Source organism: Physeter macrocephalus, chromosome 16, assembly GCF_002837175.3.
Source record: "Physeter macrocephalus isolate SW-GA chromosome 16, ASM283717v5, whole genome shotgun sequence".
Lineage (NCBI taxonomy): Eukaryota > Metazoa > Chordata > Mammalia > Artiodactyla > Physeteridae > Physeter > Physeter macrocephalus.
Genome location: NC_041229.1, coordinates 56,124,247 through 56,147,756, shown reverse-complemented (window position 1 = coordinate 56,147,756; position 23,510 = coordinate 56,124,247). Strand labels below are relative to the sequence as shown.

The following is a 23,510-nucleotide window of genomic DNA, read 5'->3' as shown; positions in this document are numbered from 1 at the left end:
TTCTCCACACCCTCTCCAGCATTTGTTATTTGTAGACTTTTCAATGATGGCCATTCTGACCAGTGTGAGATGGTACCTCACTGTAGTTTTGATTTGCATTTCTCTAATAATTAGTGATAAGGTGTGAGATGATATCTCACTGTGGTTTTGATTTGCATTTCCCTGGTGATTAGTGTTGTTGAGCATGTTTTTCATGTGTGCTTCAATCTTTAATCCAGCTTGAGTTCATTTTATAAGATAGAGGTTCAGTTTCATTCTTCTGTGTGTGGTTATCTAGTTTTCCCAACACTATTTATTGAAGACTAACCTTTCCCCAGTGAGTGTTTCTGTGGTATTAGTTTTAATATCCTCTTTCTCTTCTCATTTTATTTATTTGAGTCCCCGTTTTTTGAGTTAGTCTAGTTAAAAGTTTGTCAATTTTATTTTTTCAAAAAACCAGCTCTTAGTTTCGTTATTTCCACTCTGATCTTTATTTCTTTCCTTCTCCTGAATTTGGGCTTAGTTTGTTCTTTTTCTGGCTCTTTGAGGTATTATATCAGGTTGTTTATTTGCGATCTTTTTTCTTAATATAGGCATTTATTACTATAAACTTTCCTCTTAGAACTACTTTAGCTGCATCCCACGTTTTGGTATGTTGTGTTTCCATTTTCATTTGTTTCAAGATATTTTTTTTTTTTTTTTTTTTTTTGCGGTACGCGGACCTCTCACTGCTGTGGCCTCTCCCGTTGCAGAGCACAGGCTCCGGACGCGCGGGCTCAGCGGCCCTGGCTCACGGGCCCCGCCGCTCCGCGGCATGTGGGATCCTCCCGGACCGGGGCACGAACCCGTGTCTCCTGCATCGGCAGGCGGATTCTCAACCACTGCGCCACCAGGGAAGCCCCAAGATATTTTCTATTTACCTTTTGACTTCTTCTTTGCCCCATTTGTTGTTCAGGAGTGTGTTGTTTAACTTTGACATATTTTTGAATTTCTAGTTTTCCTCCTATTGTTGATTTTTAGTTTTATGCCATTGTACTTAGAAAAGATACTTAATATGATTTCAGTTTTCTTAAATTTTCTAACACTTGTTTTGTGACCTATTATATCATCTGTCCTGGAGAATGTTCTGTGTGTGCTTGAGGAAAACGTGTACTCTTCTGCTTCTTGGATGGAATGTTTTGTATATGTCTGTTAGATCCATTTGGTTTCAAGTGTAGTTGAAATCCAACTTTTCTGTGTTGATTTTCTGTCTGGATGATCTATCCATTGTTGAAAGTGGGGTATTCAATTCCCCTACTATTGTTGTATTGTGGTCTATTTCTTCCTTCAGATCTGTTGATATTTGCTTAATATATTTAGGTGCTCTGATTTGGGTGCATATATATTTACAACTGATATATCCTTTTGATGAATTAACCCTTTATTATTGCATAATGATCTTCTTTGTCTTGTGACAGTTTTTGGCTTAAAGTCTATTTTGTCTCATATAACTGTAGCTACCTTTGTTCTCTTTTGGTTTTTACTTCCATAGAATATCTTTTTAAATTCATTCACTTTGAGCCCATGTATGTCTTTAAAGCTGAAGTAAATCTCTTGTAGCCAGCATGTAGTTGGGTCTTGTTTTTTTATCCTTCCAGTCACTGTATGCCTTTTAATTGGAGAATTTAACCCATTTACATTTAGAGCAATTACTGATAGATAAGGACTTACTAGTTTCATTTTATTAATTTTTTTCTGTCTGTTTTGTAGTTCCTGTATTCCTTTCTTGCTGCTTTCCTTTGTGAATTGATGATTTTCTGTAGTGGTATACTTCAATTCCCTCCTTTTTGATTCCCTCCAACAACAATCTTTTGTTGTGTCTAATGTAGGTTTTTTTCTTTGTGCTTACCATGAGGCTTACATAAAACAAGTTATAGATATAACTGTCTTTTTCACACTGATAGCAACCTTGCATATTAAAACTCTACCCTTTTACTACACCCTTTTAGGATTTTGATATCACAATTTACCTGCTTTTTATTTTGTATTTATTAACAAATTATTGTAGCTGTAGTTATTTTTAATACTTTTGTTCTTTCATCATTGTACGAGACTTAAGTGGTTAATACACCATCATATTACAGTATTACAGTATTCTGAATTTGATTATGCTTAGCTTTACCAGCGTGTTATACATTTTCATATATTTTCATGTTACTAAGTAACATTCTTTCATTTCAGCTGGAAGATTTTAAATGTAAGCACTTATAGCTGTAAATTTCCCACTCAGCACTGCTTTTACTACATCCCATTAATTTTGGTATGTTGTGTATTAATTTTAATTCATCTCTTAAGTATTTTCTAATTTGGTTGGTGATTTATTCTTTGATACATTGATTGTTTAATAATATTTTGTGTAATTTCCACAGGTTTGTGAATTTTCCAGTTTTCCTTCTGTTATTTATTTCTAATGTCATTCTTTTGTGGTTGGAGGAGATATTTTGTATGATACTTTATATCTGCCTTTTTAATTCTATTGAGACTTAATTTATAGCCTAACATATGCTCTATCCTGGAAAATGTTCATGTGCATTTCAGAAGAATGTATGTACTGTTGTTGTAGGGTAGAGTGTTTTGTATATGTCCATTAATTGATATGCTCCTACGTTGAAAATCACAAATTTGGAATTTTGAATGTTTTGTGCCACTATATTCCCAGAATAAATGTATAAAATACTACCCAGAATCAATATACAAAATAGTTTAGCCAACTTTTTCCCCATTTTACTATTTATTTTTGCTATTATGGTTTCTATTGTTTCTTTGCTATTCATGTTTCAGCTTTGTTTTTGTAAAGAGAGGATCAAAAATCAGATCAAGATCCGTTGCCTTTTGTGTTTACTAGAAACAGAAACTAGGAACTAAAAACACTGGCACAAAACTTAAAGTTTAAGAAGAGATGCAAAATGCAAGCTCTGATTGTTGTCATTCATTTCAAGAGACAAATTAACTCAGTTTTGTGTTTTATCTTGTCATACTGTTATCCATGGACCACCCTTTCAGTAGCATTGGTGTAAGCTGCTTTTTCCAACTCACTTTTTGCTTATCTTTGAGGTTCTTTCTGAGATACTTTTGCTTTTTACCTTGAGAATTTAGAAGTTCCTTTAGTGGATGTGCTGGTTGAAAATTCTTAGTTTCATTTGTCTGAAGGTGTCTGTATTTTACTTTGATATTTGTAAGAAATTTTTGTTGAGTAGAGAACTGTTTTCCTTTAGCACCTTGTAAATATCTTTCCATCATCTTTCTAAGAAGTCACCTACTTAACTTTTGTTGAGGGCTAACTGTGTATATCTTTATTTAAAGTAGTATTGATTAATCTCATTATCTTCTTGTGTGTTTTTCTTTTTTACTATAGGGAATACAGTGAGTAACCTGATTATGATTATACCTCCAATTTTTGGTGCAATTCAGAGTGTTAGAGGTGGACTGGAAAAGCGGTACATTGCTTCCTATTTAGCACTCACAGGTATGTATAACACTTCATCTAAAAAATGATGTGAAAAAAATGATGTACCATATTCAGACAGACTGTTTTTCTCCTTCTTTTCTAAAATTGTTTCTCAATTTTGTGTTGTTTATTATACAACTTGAGCACATTCTGAAACTTCTGAATTAAAACTCCACAAATCTTGCCAATATTTGAACTGTATTTTGAATAAATTAAAAAAAAAAACAAGATATTTCAAGCATCCAGAAAAGAACAGGGATAATATAACAAATATATCCATGTATCTCACCATCTTTCTTTGTCAGATCTTAACACTTTGCAATATTTGTCTCAGTTCTTACTTTTTCTTTTTTAAAGAAATAAACTACTATAGATAAAGTTGAAGCTCCCTTTCTACTCCTGCTTGATTTTATTCCCATCTTCCTCCCAGCTCACCCTGCTAGAGTTAACCTCTATACTGAATTTGATTATCATTTTCTCACATTTTGGTATTTATACTATATATGTATGTATCCTTAAAAATATGAAAAATATCATTCACATATTTTAAAACTTTTTGTAAGGGATATTCTACTATATCTGATCTTCTGCAACTTACTCCTGTTCCTCTACTTGTCTGTGAGACAGGGACCGTGTCTTAGTTATCTTTGTATCCCTATTGCCTGGCAAGTTAGTGGTCCTCAGTAAATGTTACATGGAGGGATGAGTGAACTTTACCAGAGCCTAAGATGGGAAAATCACTCTTTCATGTCCTTACATTATCATCATAAAGACAAAAATAGCAAAGAAAGTAGATTCTAATTTGCTTCTTTTATGTAACTTTCTAAATTAAACACAATTTCTTTTGTTTGAGTTCAAGGTAGATATTATTTACACATGGGCAGAAAGGACCTCTAATTACCACAAAACTGTAAGCTATAGTATATCATATCAGATTTTACATAATTATATTAGTCATTGCATATGAGAGAGTTTAATTTCTGAATCTGTTTCTCATATGTGTGGTGTTTTGAGAAAGTTACTTCATTCATCTTCAAAAGGAAGACTTGTCCACAAACTTAGCCCTTTGCTTTAATTCCTGGGATGTTTTAAGAATGTTTATAAAATACCAACAAATCACAATCAGTAATAACAATAAGAATAAAAAGATTTGAGGGACTTCCAAGTTGCCCTAGGATAATATTGACCTCCTGAGTTAGAATTTGTCCATTCATCCTTCTAGAAAACCATACAGATTAAGAAGGAAAGTAAATAAAACCACACTTAGGGGCTTCCCTGGTGGTGCAGTGGTTGAGAGACTGCCTGCTGATGCAGGGGACACGGGTTCGTGCCCCGGTCCGGGAAGATCCCACACGCTGCAGAGCGGCTAGGCCCGTGAGCCATGGCCGTTGAGTCTGTGCGTCTGGAGCCTGTGCTCCGCAATGGGAGAGGCCACAACAGTGAGAGGCCCGCGTACCGCAAAAAAAACAAAAAACAAAACCCACACTTAGCCCACACTTTCAGCCTTACTAAGAGAAAAAGAATACCATGAACGTCAAATCATTTTTAAACAAATAAACACTACATTCTAGCAGAACTGTCTTTAATGTTTTAGACTTGGGGAGGTTTGAAAAACTGTATGGAAAAGAGGAGAGAGAGTTGAGGGCTTAATCTGACAGAACACCAATAGAAAGAGAAAGCTTCATGATAAGTGCAGAATTTCTGAAAACGTTATGAGACCTGGTAAATCATAGTACTTGATAAAGTACACAGTACTTTAAAGTACATAGTAAAGGGCTTGAAAGTGTACAAGACCTAAAGTGGCAGTTTGGGAAAGGTATTACTTCTGAGAAAGAAATAACTAGAAAGAGGAAGATAACCATTGGAAATGTGTAAGTGTAGGGAAAGAAGGAAGTTAGAGTGAGGAATTAAGATCCTACTGAAACAAAACAACTAAAAAATACATTAGACCCTTCTCCCTGCACCCCACCCTGCCACCAAAACAAATAAATGTATATGAAAAAGGACACTAACCTTTATTATTCAGAAGGGGGCAGGCTTGAACTTGAAATCTTTTAAGCCATCCCAAACCTTTACTCTTTCCACAAAGCGGAACCCCCGCAATATCAGTCTACATCCATGCAAAGCTACTGTAATAAAAAAACAGAAAATGAGAATCAATACCTTTTGGCTCATGGATGTTCTTTCCCCACAACTAATTATAAAGCAGAAAGAAACTGCAGCACAGTACTCCTAACTGAATTAGCCTCAAACCAATAAATGAATAAAAATTTAAAAACTAATAACACCTATAAAAATTAATTAAAAAAATAAAAAGTAATAACAGAAATAGCTTCCTCACCCCCCAAAAGAAATAAAATTAGAATTGATTAAACTTAGGAAAGAAATTAAGCCTGAATTACAATGTGTTGAGTATTTAATAAGGTCTATTTAAGAAAGAGAAACAAGCAAGCGAATGAAAATGAGATAAAGAAATAAAAAGAGTCAGAGAGAAAGTGATTGAAATGGAAGACAGACAAAGAAGAGTCAATACAACTGTAATTGGATTCCCTGAAGAAGAAAAATAAAACAATGAAACAAATCTTATATTAAAAACTGTAATTTTCAAATTAATTTGAAAGAAGACTTTTTGGAAATGGAAGAAGACCCAAATCTAGATATTGAAAAGTCCATGTTTGTCTCATAAAACTGACTTGGAATGGTCAACTCTGAAAGAGACTAGTAAAATTACTGGATTTTAAAAATGAAAAAATCCTCACAGCCCCAGGGAAAAAGACCAGACTACTTATAAGGGCAAGAAAATTAGGCTGGCACTAGACCTCATCAGCAACATAAAAAGAAAGGCATCAGTGGAACTTCATTTTTAGTGCAAACCAAAGATTTTATATTCCAACCAAATTGTTTTTCAGTTATCCAGGTTATAGAAAGACAGGTTTAAACATACAAGTACTCATTGAAAACTGTACACATGACTCCCTCCTGATGAATCCATGAGTACTGCTCTCTCTGATTTAGTACCTACTAGCCAAATGTGGTAATTTAAATTTAAATTTAAATAAATGAAAATTAAATAAAATGCAAATTTCAGTTCCTCTGTCACACTAGCCACATTTCAAGTGCTCAGTACCCATATGTGGCTTATGGCTACTGTATTGGGCAGTGCAGATATAGAACATTGCCTTCATCACAAAGTTCTACTGACTGCAATTTACTAGAGAATGATGTTCATCCCACTAAGAGAAGACTGGGCAAACTTGGGCAAAATGTCTGATGATGAGCATTTAACACATTTAACTATAGATCTAAGACTAAAACATATGATAAGGACTGAAGAATAGTATATGGACATTATATGGTCTGATAAAGTAGAGAGAATGCAGTTTTTTAAATGGGAGAAGGAAAGGGCAAAGTAGAATAAGTTCATTGACTATTGCCTATGTAGTAAGTTGAGTATTGAAGAATATGATCTAAAAGTAACAAACTAGATAGTAAAAGGTTAAGAAAAAAAAAGGGGAGAACTCAGGGTTCTATAAAAGACATAAGTACAAAACTAACCCCTAGGCCAAAAAAGCCTCTTTTCTAAATACCTAAAGAATTAAGTACAAAAAAGACATTTCACTTAGAGAAATATATTAAATATAAAGTAATATATGTAACTATTATAATAAAACAATATGACAGAGTTGAGATTAAACATCAGTCATATGAATCAAAATGAATCAGCTTAATATCAAAAGATTTTTGAATTTGATCAGCAATTAGGATTGAACTTTATGCTATATACAAAAGACATCTAAAACTAAAACAAAGTGATTCAGAAAAGTTAGAAACAAATAATAAGAAAGCAGGGGTAGTGATCCTGATATCATATAAAATAGAATTCCCTTCAAAAAGCATTGTGTGACAAAAGGATGTTTTTAATGTTGAAGCCATGATTCAAAGTGAAAATACAAGTTTTTAATAACTCTGTACCAAATAATACAACCGCCACTATTATATGGCAGAAACTACAAGAGATACAAAGAGAAATAGAAACATAAGAATAATAGAAGATTTTAATATGCCACACTCAGTACAAGACAGATGAAGTGAACAAAATATATCAGTAATATCTGGAAGACCTAAAGAGCATAAACAATAAAATAGATCTTATGGCTTTATGCTGAACTTCACACCCTTATAATAGAGAATATACCCTCTTTTGAAGTACACATAGAACATTGATAAAAACAAAACAGTTAAGTTCTATTAAGAACATTCATAAAAACAAAACAGTAAGTTCTATTAAGTAGAAATATTAAAACAACATCCTCTGGTCACAGTGCATCCATGCTAGAAGTTAACAACAAATTCAAACCATAAAAAAGCTCTTCCTCTTTGAAATTTTAAATCTTCTGTTAACTCTTGGTTGAAAGGGAAAATAGAAATGGAAATTATAGGAGTCCTAAAATACAGTTGTAGTAAAAAGTCTGCATATCAAAATCTATGGGGATTTATATAAAGCAGCCATCAGAGCATAATACATAGGCTTAAACAAATAATAAAAGATAAAAACTAAAGGTAAAAATTAATTAAAATCCCAACTCAAAAGGCAAGAAAAAGACTGCAAAATAAACCAAATGAAAGTTTAAGGGAGGAAATTATAAAGATAAAAGCAGAAAGTAACAAGATAGAGAACAGAAAAACGTTCTAATTAATGAATCAAAATCTATTTTTTTTAAGAAAAAGTAGACAACTAGCTAACTTTGGAACAAAGGAAGCAAACATAAACATTAAAATAAGAAATGACAAAGAGGAAATACCCACTGAAACAAAGGAAAAAAAATTTTAAACCTCTATGTAAATAAATAAATTGGATAATTTCCTAGGAAAATACAATTTGTCAAAATTGACCACAAATATAGAAAGCTTTGAACAGACCAATTTCTGTATAGGAAATAGAGTAACTTATGAAGGAATTCCTCCACAAAAGTACTGGGTCCAGATAGTTTCACAGAGAGTTCCAATAAACCTTCAAAGACCAGATAGCCAGCCCCAATGCTACGTAAATTTTTTCAAGCATAGATAATGAAAGAAAACTTCCAAATTCTTTTCATGAGGCAAACAACATTGTTATGTAAACCTAATAAAAATGCCATAAAGAAGAAAATTAAGGACTAATATCGTGAATTAATATCAGTGCAGATATACTAAGTAAATTATTAGCAAACAAAAAGGAATGATACTTTTTGTAAGTACTACTGATACATGTAACAACACGGATGAACCCTAAAAACATTATGCCAGGGGCTTCCCTGGTGGTGCAGTGGTTGCGCGTCCGCCTGCCGATGCAGGGGAACCGGGTTCGCGCCCCGGTCTGGGAGGATCCCACATGCCGCGGAGCGGCTGGGCCCGTGAGCCATGGCCGCTGAGCCTGCGCGTCCGGAGCCTGTGCTCCGCAGCGGGAGAGGCCACAACAGAGGGAGGCCCGCATACCACAAAAAAACAAACAAACAAACAAAAAAAAAACATTATGCCAAGTGAAAGGAACCAAAAGACGCAAAGGACCACAGATTATATGATCCTATTCATATGAAATTTCTAGAAAAGGCAAAATTATAGAGATAAAAACAAAAAATTAGTTACTTGGGGTTTAGAGTGGATGTTGACTGCTAATAGGCATAAGGGAACCTTGGGGGGTGATGGAATTATCACAGAACTGGATTGTGATGATGGTAGCACAACTCTTTAAATTTACTAAAACTCCTAAAACTGTAGACTTACAATGAGTGAATTTAATGGTATATCTCAGTACTTGTTTAAAAAATAAAAACCAGTGGACACAGGAAATGGAGGAATGTGCACACTGTGTGAAAGAAGGAGGGATATTTAGTCCTTACATCTCAGAGGTGGTGTTGAAGGAAGAAAGAAAATAGAGCAGGAAAAAAAAATATATATATATATATGTCAGTGCTAGCATGTATAAGTGCTATAACTCTTCTCTAGTAGAATACAACTACTTTTCCTGTTGTCCTTGACAGGTAGAATCCAGGCAGCCACTCCTGATTGTTCAAGATAGATGAATCCTATTTGTCACTGAGGATTTTCTGTTCGCTCTTAACAAGGATCCAGGTCTTATTAAGAGATTTCCTTTGCATGTTAAAGACCTAAAGTTATTTTTTGATCTTTATACAGATACGATGATTTGAGAAACTATTCCACATACAGTAATCTGCCCTGTTCTAATATTCTTGTGAATATATGGAGGAACATATTTTCTAAATTATTTTTTCATGTAACCTTCTTCCAACTGAAGAAAGTTTGGAGATAATTTTTAGCCAGATCTCTTTATATCCGTATCTCTTCATGGAAAGTCATCCTTATAAAGTTCATTATCTGAAGTTCAGAGAAAGCCCTTGAGCTCAATTTCTTTCTTTTAATGTTTTCCAATTACATCACTAATATACATTAACAAGTCCTTATCCAAATCCTTGGGACCAGAAGTATTTCTGAACTCAGATTGTTTTTGAATTCTAGAAAGTTAAAAGACTGTGTTTGCTATAGTATACTAAGCCCACCAAAACCTGGGACAGCACCCTGTAGGTGAACATATCCATATTGCTGCTTAACGTGTGAATATTCACAGTAACTAGGCTAAATAATCACTATAAATAGCCTCATGTCGAGTTAGGTCAGGTTTTGCTATCAAATGAATTTGTGCCAAACTTAAAGGACAAAACATCTTTTGGTTTTAAAAGATTTTTTGGGAATTGTATTATTAAACAAGATATGTACATTTATCTAACTCTCTGTTTTCTTCTTTTAAAAAGTAGTAAACAGTAAACAGAATCTAGTTCGACATTAGGGAAATAAAACACCAAGACAAATGGAGTTTGTGCCCAGAATGGAAGACAATTAAAATTTAGGAGATCCATTCATGCAATTTACTATATTAATTGGTTTAAGAAGAAAAACCACATGATTATCTCCATAGATGCTGTGAAAGCCTTTGTCAAAATTCAGCAACCGTTTCTGATTGAAAAAGAAAAACTCAAGAAAACAGAAATTCACAAATTCTGTCTTAATGTGATAAATACACACATCAGTCCTAAAGCTAGCATTTTACTCAGTGTGGAAGCCCTAGAAGCATTCCTATGAAGGTCAAAAACAAGGCAAGTGTGTCTGTCTCCACTGCTATTTAACAAAGTACTGGAGGTATTAATCAATGCATTTATACCACAGAAAATGATTAAGGACTGGAAAACAAGGAAAACTATCTCTGTTTACAGCTGTCATGGTATTCCTGAAAACTCTAGCCTAGAAAATCAGTTATCAAGCAAACAATTATTATTCAAACAATAAAACTATTCAGTTCGGTATTAGGTTTAAAATGATCACAAAAAGCAATAGCCTTCATATATACAAACAATATCCCATTAGATATATAATAGAGAAGAAAATCCCATTTTAAAATAACATCCAAAAGGATAAATATCAGAAAATAAGTTTAACAAGATATGTGTAAAACCTATATTAAGAAAACTTAAAACACTTCTGAAAGACATGAAAGTAAACCTGAACAAATGAAAAGTTGTTCTTGAATAACTTAAGAAAACTGAAAGATGTCAGTTATATCTAATAAATTATACTAATAAAAATACCAATAAGTAGGGGGCTTCCCTGGTGGTACAGTGGTTATGAGTCAGCCTGCCAATGCAGGGGACATGGGTTCGAGCCCTGGTCCGGGAAGATCCCACATGCTGTGGAGCAACTAAGCCTGTGTGCCACGACTACTGAGCCTGCACTCTAGAGCCCACGAGCCACAACTACTGAGGCCCGCGAGCCTAGAGACCACGCTCTGCAATAAGAGAAGCCACTGCAATGAGAAGCCTGCACACTGCAACGAAGACCCAATACAGCCAAAAAATAAATAATTTAAAAAACCCAATAAGTATTTTTTAATTAAACAAGTTGATACTAAAGTTCATATTAAAATATAAACATGCAAAGATATCTAGGCAATCTTTAAAAAAGAAGAGCTAGAAGGATGTACTAATCCTCCTATATATTAAAACATACTGCAAAACCTGCCTCAGTAAAATAGTAGAGTACAGATATTTTGATAGATAATACAGTGGAATTTAAAAGAAAGCATAAATAGACCCAAATCCATATTAGAGTTTAGTGTATGGTAAAGATGGCATCTCTGAGCATTGGGGCAAAGATGAATATTTTAATAAATGATACTTGGAAAAAGATAAAATAGATGTATACCTTACATTATACATGTGAATATGTTCTAAATTGATTAGAGACCTAAATGTAAAAACTGAAATCTTGTGGGACTTCCCTAGTGGCGTAGTGGTTAAGAATCGCCTGCCAATGCAGGGGACACGGGTTGGAGCACTAGTCCGGGAAGATCCCACATGCTGCGGAGCAACTAATCCCATGAGCCACAACTACTGAGCCTGCATGCCACAACTACTGAAGCCTACGCACCTAGAGCCTGTGCTCTGCAACAAAAGAAGCCACCTCAATGAGAAGCCCACTCACTGCAACGAAGAGTAGCCCCCACTTGCCGCAACTAGAGAAAGACAGCATGCAGCAACGAAGACCCAACGCAGCCAAAAGTAGATAGATTTAAAATCTTGCAAATACTAGAAGAAAATGTGAATTATTCTATATTCAGTGTGTGGGAAAGTATTTATCACTATAATTCAAAATCCAGATGTAAAAAAATGTTGGCTAATTAAATAAAACCTTTGGCATGGCAAAAAATACCATATGCAAGTCCAAAGCAGAAGACCAAATTGTGAAAATATTTGTGACATACACTAAGGATAGAGGTTTAATATCCCTGATACAAAAATGACTTTTAAATATTGCAGATAAAAAGGACCAAACATCCAATAGAAATAAAGACAGACAGAACATTCTCCAAAAAAGATACTACAGAATAGCCAGCATATATAAGAAAAGATATCCAGCTACACTGATACATTATTTTTCTTTTATCAGATTGACAAAAAGTGAAACACTTGACAACACACTCTTGGCAAGGCTGTGGGAGAAATAGGTACTCTTCACACATTGCTAGTGAGAATGCAAAATTTTTGCAGGTGAATTTGTCAACATCTAACAAAACTGTATATGCATTTACCCTTTGACTCACAAACTGCATTTAAAAAAATTTTCTGTTAAGATATATCTCCTGTAATTCAAAATTAAATGTGCACAAGATTATTTATCACAGAATTATTTTTAATTACAAAATAATGTAAACAACCTAAAAGCCCATATGTTGGAAATTGGTTGAATAAACTGGTGAATCTACACAGTGAGTATTATGAAGATACAGAAAGGGTGAGGAATGTCTCTGAACTGATATGGAGTGATTTCCAGGATTTATTGTTTTTTTTTGTTTTGTTTTGGGTTTTTTTGTGGTATGCAGGCCTCTCACTGTTGTGGCCTCTCCCGTTGCGGAGCACAGGCTCCAGATGCACAGGCTCAGTAACCATGGCTCATGGGCCCAGCGGCTCCGCGGCATGTGGGATCTTCCCGGACCGGGGCATGAACTCGTGTCCCTTGCATCAGCAGGCGGATTCTCAACCACTGTGCCACCAGGGAAGCCCCCAGGATTTATTGTTAAGTAAAAGACGCAGCATGTAAAAGTACGCGTGCGCGTGCACACACACACACACACACACACACACACACACACACTTTCTTGGAGAAAGAGGGGAAATAAAATATACATACATCTGCTTAGTTTTTCAAAAAGAGACATAGAAAGCATGAACCAGAAAAATAATGGAATTAGTTTCTACAGGGGGTGGGTGGAAAGGCTAGAGGAGGGAGTGACACTTCTCTGAGTAAACCCTTTTGTATTTTTATTTTTGCAACCTTGTTATGATTTCACATATTCAAAGAATATAATTAGATCAACCAGAACAAGAGTTGGGGAAATGAGGAAGAGAGACCCTAAAATTGAATACAAAGAAAATCAAATTGCAAAAGACACATCAGATAAAGGACTGTTAATCCAAAATACACACAGAACTTTTTTGTACATAAAATATAAATGTAAAACTCAATAATAAGGAAACAAACAACATGATGGAAAAAATGGACCAAAGACCTTAACAGACACCTCATCAAAGAAGATACACAGATGGCAAATAATATGAAAAGTTGTTCCACATCGTATGTCATCAGGGAGATGCAAATTAATACCACAATAAGATCCTACTGTACATCTATTAGAATGGCCAAAATCCAGAACACTGACGACACCAAATGCTGGCCAGGATGTGGAGCAACAGGAACTCTTACTCATTGCTGGTGGGAATGTAAAATGGTACAGCCACTTTGGAAGACAGTTTGGCAGTTTCTTACAAAAGTAAATGTGTCCTCACCATACTATCCAGCAATCACTCTCCTTGGTATTCACCTGAAGGAGTTGAAAACTTATGTCTACACAAAAGCAGCTTTATTCGTAAAGCCCAAACTTGGAAGCAACCAAGATGTCCTTCAGTAGGTGGATGGATTAGGAAACTGTGGTACCTCTAGACAGTGGAATATTATTCAGTGCCAAAAAGAAGTATGTTATCAAACTGTAAAGACAGGGAGGAACCTTAAATGCGTATTACTAAGTGAGAGAAACCAGTCTGAAAAGGCTACATACTGTATGATCCCAACTATATGACATTCTGGAAAAGACAGAACTGTGGAGACAGTTAAAAGATAAGTGTTTGCTAGGTGTTGTGGGGAGAGAGATGATAGGCAGAGGACAGAAGATTTTTAGGATCATGAAACTATTGTGTATGATACTGTAATGGTGGATATATTTTTCCAAACCCATAGAATATACAAAACCAAGAGTGAACTGTAATGTAAACTATGGATTTGGGGTGCTAATAATGTGTCAGTGTAGAGTCATCTATGGTAACAAATGTACCACTTTGGGGGAGTGGTGTTGATAATGCGGGAAGCCAGAGGGTTGGGGGGGTGAGGAGGACAGGCATTATATGGGAAATATGTGTACCATCTGCCTAATTTTGCTGTGAACCTAAAACTATTCTTAAAAAAAAGTCTTAATTTTTAAAATGTATTGTACTCTTTATCAAACAGAGAACATAACCACATAAGAGGAAAGTATTAATCTAGTTAACTTTGAAATGGTTTTCTCATATACCCAGTTTGAAAACAGAAAGAGAATTCAGTGAGATATTGAACCTTACTTTACTAACTTTATTTACTGTGTATTTATTTATTTACTTTTTATTGTCAGGAATGGTATGAATATAGCAATTCTGAAGTTATCTTTGCATTTTAGGATTAAGCAAATGAGGAAATATATTGATATTGTTGGGGGCTAGGGTTCTCATGTAGAAGAAGGAGATACAAATTTGGATGGAGGAAGGCAGGAATAACCCTGAAAGAACATTGAAATCTGAGGTATCAGTATGATTAAAAATAAAAAAAGGTTTCACATGTTCTATCCTCTGAAAGGGTCTGGAAGCAATGAGTCTTAAGTAGCAATGAACATACCTAGTGCCGACACCTTGGTTTCTAAAAATCTTTCCTCACTAAAAGGAACTAAGGCTTCTTGGAGAAATGCCTCATTTCTGGGATAGGGCAGGGAAAGCGCGAGATGAGTCTGGAACATCTTGTCACTCCAGAAAGTGAGAAAGGGCTCAAAAAATGAGGGAATAATGTCAAAATGACACAGAAGACAGTTTGGCCAAACTGAAAATTTGAGCTTCCAAATGGAAAATGACTGTAATGGGTTATGTAACACATGGTATTAAAAAAGAATGCACAAGCTCATACTGATACTAACAAAAAAAGGTGTGAGAAGCAGAAAGCTGTTATTTTAAAGAGTAGAACTGCCAACTAATAAATGTAAACAGAATGATAGGGTTTTTTTAAATCATCATTTTGCAACCATCATCGTAATAATTGATTCAGGAGTCATCAGTGAATGCGAAAAATATTGGGTGAAAGTGTTTGGGAACATGATGATTACACAGCCTGAAAGTATCTCCTGATGAATTACTCATTAGTTACAGATGGAAAAATGGTAACAACACAGAAATCTGGCAGATACCACCTTATTTAAGTAATCAATCCTAACATCATTAATAACAGTATAAACTAACAACTGATTCTTCCTGGTGTGAAGCACTGAAAAGGAAACAACATCATTTATACAATATTATTGCCAGAAGTGCATAACCTGAACAAAATGATGAGAAAACAATCAGAAAAACCCAGTTTGTGAGGGTTACTCTATAAAACAACCAACCTGTTTTTTGTTTTGTTTTTTTTTTTTTACAAATGTTAAAGTCATGAAAACAAAGGAAGGCTGAGGAACTGTTGCAGGTTAAAAGAGACGGACAACTACATGCAATATCTTCATTGGATCCTGAATTGGGGCACAAGGAGAAGGTCTAAAAGGCAATATTGGGCAAATCAGCAAAGTTTGAATAAGGATGGTTTTTAAGTCTGTCCCTTCTACAAGACTAAGCTTTGCTTCCTGAAAGCAGCTGAGTTCTTACTCTTCTGGATTTCTGGCATTCAGCAATACCTGGTGCAAACCAAATACATGAGGCTGTTTGATGAATGAATGGATATTTTATTTTAAACAACAGGCATTTTTGCTAGGACTTCTTTTTCATGTACTTGTTTGAATTTTTCACTGAGATAAGTCTCCCCACCAAAAACAAAATTTGTGTGTGTGTGTGTGTGTGTGTATGAGAGAGATTCACATATGCACACACACACACACAGGGAACAAACTTTATCTGGAAACAGATTCGATTAACAAATCAAGGACATTTACTGAATACCATATAAGATTTTTCAGTATCTTAATTTTATGACCAAAAATTTATAATAACTACTTAGTTAATATGAACTTTTTGGAGTTGAGGGAGATTTTGCAGAAGGAATTGGAAATTTTGGCATTGTGTAGCAGTATATTACGAACAGATTGTTAGTAATTTATGAGGGTTGTTGTGTTCTGGCTTAGAGCCTAGATTTACTAAGAATTTAGTCATATTTTAATTCATTCAACAAATTTTTACTGAGAATCAGTTATGTGCTGGGTCTAGCTCTCAAACCATTGTTCATTGGAGCTTAGAATTTAGCAGGGGAAACAGAGATTAATCAAATAATTTTATAATTAAGTATGCACTAACAGTGTGGTAAGTGTTATAAGTATAGGTACCAAGTACAGTGAGGAAGAATTAGGGAAGTTAAGAGTTACAGACATTACTTTTAAAATATTTTTTCCCATCCCATGTCCTTGAGCAATTGCCAGTTCTTCCAATAAGCCTGATTTCAGTTTAGTCCACCTGCCCAGTTATAGCTGCTTTGGAACCACCCAGTCCCTTTGTCTAATATTTTTCTCTTCCTCTTTGTTTATTTTTATTCCAAATATGCACATTTTATGAAAGGAAGAGATGCTGATAACACATCAATAGAAGAATCAAAAATGTCTTCTCTGATTATTTTTCTAATAGGTCTCTTAGTAAAACTTGCTATTAAAAGGTGGGGGGAGGGCTTCCCTGGTGGCGCAGCGGTTGTGCGTCCGCCTGCCTGTGCAGGGGAACCGGGTTCGCGCCCCGGTCTGGGAGGATCCCACATGCCGCGGAGCGGCTGGGCCCGTGAGCCATGGCCGCTGAGCCTGCGCGTCCGGAGCCTGTCCTCCGCAACGGGAGAGGCCACAGCAGAGGGAGGCCCGCATACCACAAAAAAAAAAAAAAAAAAAAAAAGGTGGGGGGCGCTTCCCTGGTGGTCCAGTGAGTAAGACTCCACGCTCCCAATGCAGGGGACCAAGGTTCGATCCCTGATGGGGGAACTAGATCCCGCATGCACGCCGTGACTGAGGGTTCGCATGCCCAACTAAGAGTCCGCACGCTGCAACTAAGAGGTCCGCATGATGCAACTAAGAAGTCTGCATGCCACAGTTAAAGATCCTGCATGCCGCAATGAAGATCCCACGTGCCGCTACTAAGACCTGGGGCAGCCAAAATAAAAAAAGAGGGGGGGATTAAGAACCTAATACTTGTTTTGAGTAAACATTTTTAAAATCAGCAAAATTATTTCTGCTTAAATATAGAGAAGGAAGATAAAGAATTCAAGTGAATTTAATACTCCTTGTCCCATAATAAAACTAGGAGAATAAATTGAAAAGTAAAGACAAGTTATTTGACGCTAAATTCTGCCTGCCTAGTTGCCGTTAGTATTTGATGCTAAATTCCGCCTGCCTAGTTGCTATTAGTATTTGACATTAGGACTCTTAACATTTTCCAAGCTTTATGTGGTATTGGCTTAGTCATTACTTTTTATGAGGTCATAAAATTTGCTGCTAATGTTGGGGGAGTTTAGAGAGATAATAGTAATTGTCATTCATAGAGCATTTATTATATACCAGGCTCTGTGGGAAGTACATTAAATTATATTATGTCATTTAAAATTCTCTACAATCTATGAGGAACTCTTCAACTTCATTTTATAAAGGTAATATTTGAGAAGAGCAGTAACTTGACCAAGATCACACAGTGAGTAAATGGTAGAGCCATACCTTGAACCCAAATATATATGCTTTTAATCATTATGCCATAAGACAGTTATTTACAACTGTGCATTGTCTAAAATAGAACAAACGAAAAGAAGCCCTTGCCATGAGATTTGTTTTTTCCATGAAATTTAATTTTTCTCTTTACTCCCAAAGTCACAAATTGTTGTCTATCTTATTCCTTTAAAATAGAAATAGGTTCACTTTCCTTTACAAATAATATTGAGTACATACAATGTGCCAGCATAAAAAGACAAAGTCTGTCCCCAGAGAGCTTATATACTACATTGAGGAGAGATGAATTGCATATAAACAACAAAATCTATTTGTAATTGTACAAATGTATTTGTTATGCAGTTATCTAAATGAGTAGGTAATTGGCAACAAGAAAAAATGAGTGGCAAAATAGTCAAAACATTAATAAAATAGGGCAGAAAAAGTCTGTTGAAGATAGACTTCAGTGCTGAAATAGAAATATCACAAAGTCATTTCCCCATGGAAAGGACCACTGGAAATTCTTTGCATGGAGTAGCCTTAAGTTTAGTGTGATCATACTTACAGTAGTCACTGCCATACTGAATCAAAGACGTCTGAAGTGATCTTAAGAATATTATACCATTTGTCAAGGGGAAAGTGAGTGGACTGCGTACTAGACTAATAATCTTTTAGATTATAGCAGTTACACTTAGCAGTGAAACAGAGATAAAATCAATATGCTGTGGAAAGGAACTTCAGAAATCATTTCATAACTTGTTTACTAACTTATTTATTCCCCTTTATTTAGTCCCAGTTTTCCAGACATTGCCAGAAATATCAATGGTCTTTTTTTCTAGTTAGTGGAAAAAGTAATATAGTAACATTGAAGACAAATTTGGAAGACAATGCAAAATACCCATAATCCCATCACCCAACAGAAACAGAATTTTCTTTTATTAGTTAATAGTTCCTAATCTTTGTGCATATGCATTTGTGGTTTTATATGACTACACTTTTAATAAACATGCCCAACCTAGAAGCCAAAACCCAGGGATAGGTTCAGCCAGAGAAGCAGGAACCAGTTAGCTAAGTAGCCTGTGTAGTCAGTGAACAGGAAGTGAGGAAGTGAAATGGCCAGGGAAATAGCCTGGTAGAAAGTAAAAGTAGAAAGGTAGAAAGCCAGGTAGAAAATAGCCTAAGCCAGAAAGCATGAGCTGTAACGGCTCTTCATCTGCTTCCTGTGGCCTCAGTTGTGGTTTATGTTTCAGTGTTTTAGGCTGGAGCCAGAACAAGACAATAATTGAATGACACTTATTTTCTAAGAAAATAAGTATAAAATATCATAATGTCATCTCATTTTTCTTATTATTATGTCTTATGTTATTATTATTGCTCTAACTCCATTCTCTTTAACATACCTTAACCTCCCTAGGCAGTCCAAACATTCCCCTCACTTGGCTATAGATATTCTTAAACAGAATTATTTTGGTTCTCCCTTCAATTATCGTATTCTGTCTCATCGATTATTATCGTTGTTATTTTGTGTTCTTACTTTTCCTCTACCTGTGGAACATTTGCTTGTTACTAACTTAACCTGCCTGAAGGCTTGGATAGAGTTGTTTCGGAAACAGTATGAAAAGTACTAAAGCAGATCACTTAAGGTGGGAATATTTTGACAGGCAAAGTATGTTTGGAGCATTGCATGTGAAAGTTTCCCCCTCCAAATTCTTTTTTTTAATTGAGGTGTATTCCGTAAACAGTAAAATGTATAAATCTTAAGTATACATACAGCTCAATGAGATTTTGCCTGTGTAATCACCACCCAGATCAAGATACAGAAATTTTCAGTCATCCCAGAAAGTTCCCTTGTGCCCCTTCTCAGTCAGCACATCCCCAAAATGATAACCGATATTCTGACTTACATGCCCATATATTAATTTGCATGTTCTTGAACTTTATATAGATGGAACCATATAGTATGTACTCTGGCATCTGGCTTCTTTCATTCGATGTAATGTTTTTGACATTCATCTATGTTGTTTCTATCAGTAGTTCATTCTCTTTTATTGATATATAACATTCCATTGTGTGAATATAATTCATTTGCCCATTTTTCTGTTAATGGGCATTTGGGTTTTCAGTTGAGGCTTTTATGAATAAAGATTCTGTGGATATTCTTGTATATGTCTTTTGATGGACAGTTGTGCTCATTTCTTTAGGGCTGTATGTCTAGAAGTAGAATTGCTAGATCATAGGGTAGTCTGTGTTTAAATTTATTAGAAACTGCCAAACAATTTCCTAAAATGTTTGGGCCATTTACAGTCCCACCAATGATATCTGAGAGTTCCAGTTATTCCACATTGTCATCTATACTTGTCTATCTTTTTTTTTCCATCTTTTTAAAAAAAATGTATTTATTTATTTATTTGGCTGCATTGGGTCTTCGATGCTGCATGCGGGCTTTTTCTAGTTGCGGCAAGCGGGGGCTAACCTTCATTGCGGTGCACAGGCCTCTCATTGCGGTAGGTTCTCGCTGCATAGCACTGGTTCTAGGCGCACGGGCTTCAGTAGTTGTGGCACGCAGGCTCAGTAGTTGTGGCTCGCAGGCTCTAGAGCGCAGGCTCAGTAGTTGTGGCACACGGGCTTAGTTGTTCCGCGGCATGTGGGATCTTCCCAGGCTGGGGCTCAAACCCATGTCCCCTGCATTGGCAGGCGGATTCTTAACCACTGCGCCACCAGGGAAGTCCTATACTTGTCTATCTTTTTAATTTTAGTCATTCTGGGTTGCTATGTGGTGATATCTCACTGAGGTTTAAATTTGTATTTCCCAATGAATAATGATGCTGAGCACTTGTTGTTGACCCTTTGAGTATCATCTTTTGTGATGTGCCTCTACAAATCATCTGCCCATTTAAAAATTGGGCTGTCTTTTTCTATCTGATTTTTGTATCACATTTTCTATATGTGAGCCTTTTGTTAGATATTATATGTATTGTGAATATTTCCTCCTAGTCTGTAGCTTGAGTTTTTACTTTACTTCAGAATCTTCAGATGAGCCAAAGTTCTTAGGCAAGAGTTTTAAGAAGCACTTCAGATACCAGTTTAGTAACTAATAAACTAGCTATCTGTTAGTAATTGTATTGGTTTTCTACTGCTACTGTAACAAAGTACCAAAAACAGGATAAATTTATTATCTTGCAGTTCTTTAAATTAGAATTCTGATACAAGTCTCTTTAGTCCGGGTGTTGGTAAGTCTGTGTTCCTTTCTGGAGGCTCTAGGGGGAGAGTCAATTTCCATGTCCTTTCCAGTTTATGTGGCTGCCCACATAATTCCATCTTTTCCATCTTGACTTGGGCCATTTTCCTCCATCTTCAAACCTAGCAGTTTTACATCTCTCTAACCATTCTTGCATAGTCACATCTTCCAAAGGTTCCTGCTTTTGAGGACTCAGATGATTAAATTGAGCACATTGTAATAATCCAGGATAATCTCCCCATCTCAAGGCCTTTAATTTAATAAAGTTTGCAGAGTCATTTTTGCCATTTTAGGTAACATATTCACAGCTTCCAGAGGTAGGACATAGACATCTTTGGGAACCATTTTTCTGTGTACCACACTAGTGTAGTTAGTATGATAGCCCAAGAGTTGCTAAAGTAATGTGGTAGCTCATCTGCTACTAATGTTGCAACATCCATGTTGGGTGTGGGGAGAAAGTAATCCAAAATACATTGATAAAGCTAAGTAGGATCTTCTGGCGTGTGTGTGTGTGTGTGTGTGTGTGTGTGTGTGCGCGCGTGCACGCGCGTGTGTTAGTATAATAAGATTATATACTAGACAAGTGATAGATTAGAAAAGGGAGTGAGTGATCACTTACCTTTAGGGTAGGTGGGGAACAATTAGAAAAGTTCTTTTTAAATACCCTAAATTGGCTTCCTATCAGCTTAGGGATAAAGTCCAAACTTCTTAGGACAGCTCTCCAAAGCACACACTTTTAATTACTACATTCTGTGACCGCTCTAATATGAGAGTGCATTTTGTTTCTAATGTGAATGCTAGCTCCACCTGGAAAGAACAGTCATGCATTCCTATAATTGTAGCTGGCATTGTTTTGACACCACCAATAATACTAAAATGAACTCTGAATTCATAGGTTTTAAAATAATCACACATTACACTGTTAATGCCTTTGATACTTTGGGGTAATATGCCCTTCTCCTTTTTCATTTATTCTAGGTCCCTTGTACATCATGGTAAATCTTGGTATAATTTAAAAGGAACTCATAGTATTTCTTGGGCCTTTAAATTTGTGTTATGGCTACTTCCAAAACCTAGTGATTCCATTCTCTATGTACATGAATTTTTTTTCGTAGACTGGAAAATAAAATTTGTTTATACCTGTTGTATGCCAGGTGCATGCTAGGTAATCCTCACAGCAGCCTTTCATGATAAACATTGTTATTTTTATTTTACAACTGAGGCAGCTGAGTCTCAAAGAGATTTAAGCAACTTGCCAAAGTTGATAAGTAATAAGTAACAGATTTGGGATGCTAGTTTAGGTCTGATTCCAAAGCCCTGTACACTCTTTCCCCAGTGTGGTCAGTCAAATGGATCAAAATAAATGTGTATCAGAACACATCTGTATTCGGTTGTAACCTTGAATAAGTTTGGTAGCATGCCAAAATATTTGAATCAAGCGGTTCCAACTTGGTGAAATTCTATTTATATGCTTGAGAGACTCTTAAAATTATGGTGAAATGCTGTGAATATGAACATCTAGCTAGAAGATTCAAGTGGTGCATTTGACCTCTTTATTCCGGTTCCATTACTATTTTGACTGCCTCAGTTTTCACTACGTATAGCCACAACCATGTAGGCAAATTTGTTTGTCCCTGTTACTTGTTTTTTGGAATGCTCTGGATAATTCCTAAAAAATGTGAATTTTATTTTCACTTTGATGTCTCAGACTTTTTAAGGGAGACATTGTAATGAAATGTTGGCTGAGTCACCCTTATATTAATTAAATGTTTTATTCTCCATGTGATTGAATCAATTAAATTGCAAAGGAAGAAAAGGAAAATGCTTAGATCCCTTTAAGTATCTCTAGAATTTCTAATTTGTATAATTCAGGGATCAGTGAGTGTTGTTTTGCTTTCACACATTTAGCATTTGTTTCTTTGGCCTAAATAACTCAACTTTCCTATTCTTGAATTTCTTATTTGTGCCAATTTGGATAATATTTTAGAAAATATGTACCTGTTGATAAATTGTAGTGTGTCACTGGTGAAAACTGGCTTACTGTGCTAAATTTTACCAGTATTCTCCAGGCAGGGATGCCTCTTTTGATTCAACCATTTTGTTTTTGAATGAGATAACCCATTTGAAAATCTATTGATATATTCCTTGGCAGGTTGGTCCTAATCTGGACCCTCTGCCTTACTAGCCTCACTTTCCACAACTCTCACACATGTAGCTTACACTTTAGCTATATAAAACCATTTGCTGTT

General features: G+C 35.6%; 1 protein-coding gene across 2 annotated transcripts in view; it reads left to right on the top strand.

The window, feature by feature from the left end:
* The window catches only part of ACER3 (alkaline ceramidase 3), a 183,527-nt gene that overhangs the window by 66,990 nt on the left and 93,027 nt on the right, over positions 1–23,510 (top strand). The window contains exon 2 of one of the 2 annotated variants that reach the window (XM_024131609.3): positions 3,374–3,484. In XM_024131609.3, the coding sequence (XP_023987377.1) occupies positions 3,374–3,484 (111 nt within the window). Of the gene's footprint in view, positions 1–3,373; positions 3,485–9,518; positions 9,578–23,510 lie in introns of those variants that run through there. The other variant, XM_024131613.3, reaches the window with a different exon arrangement.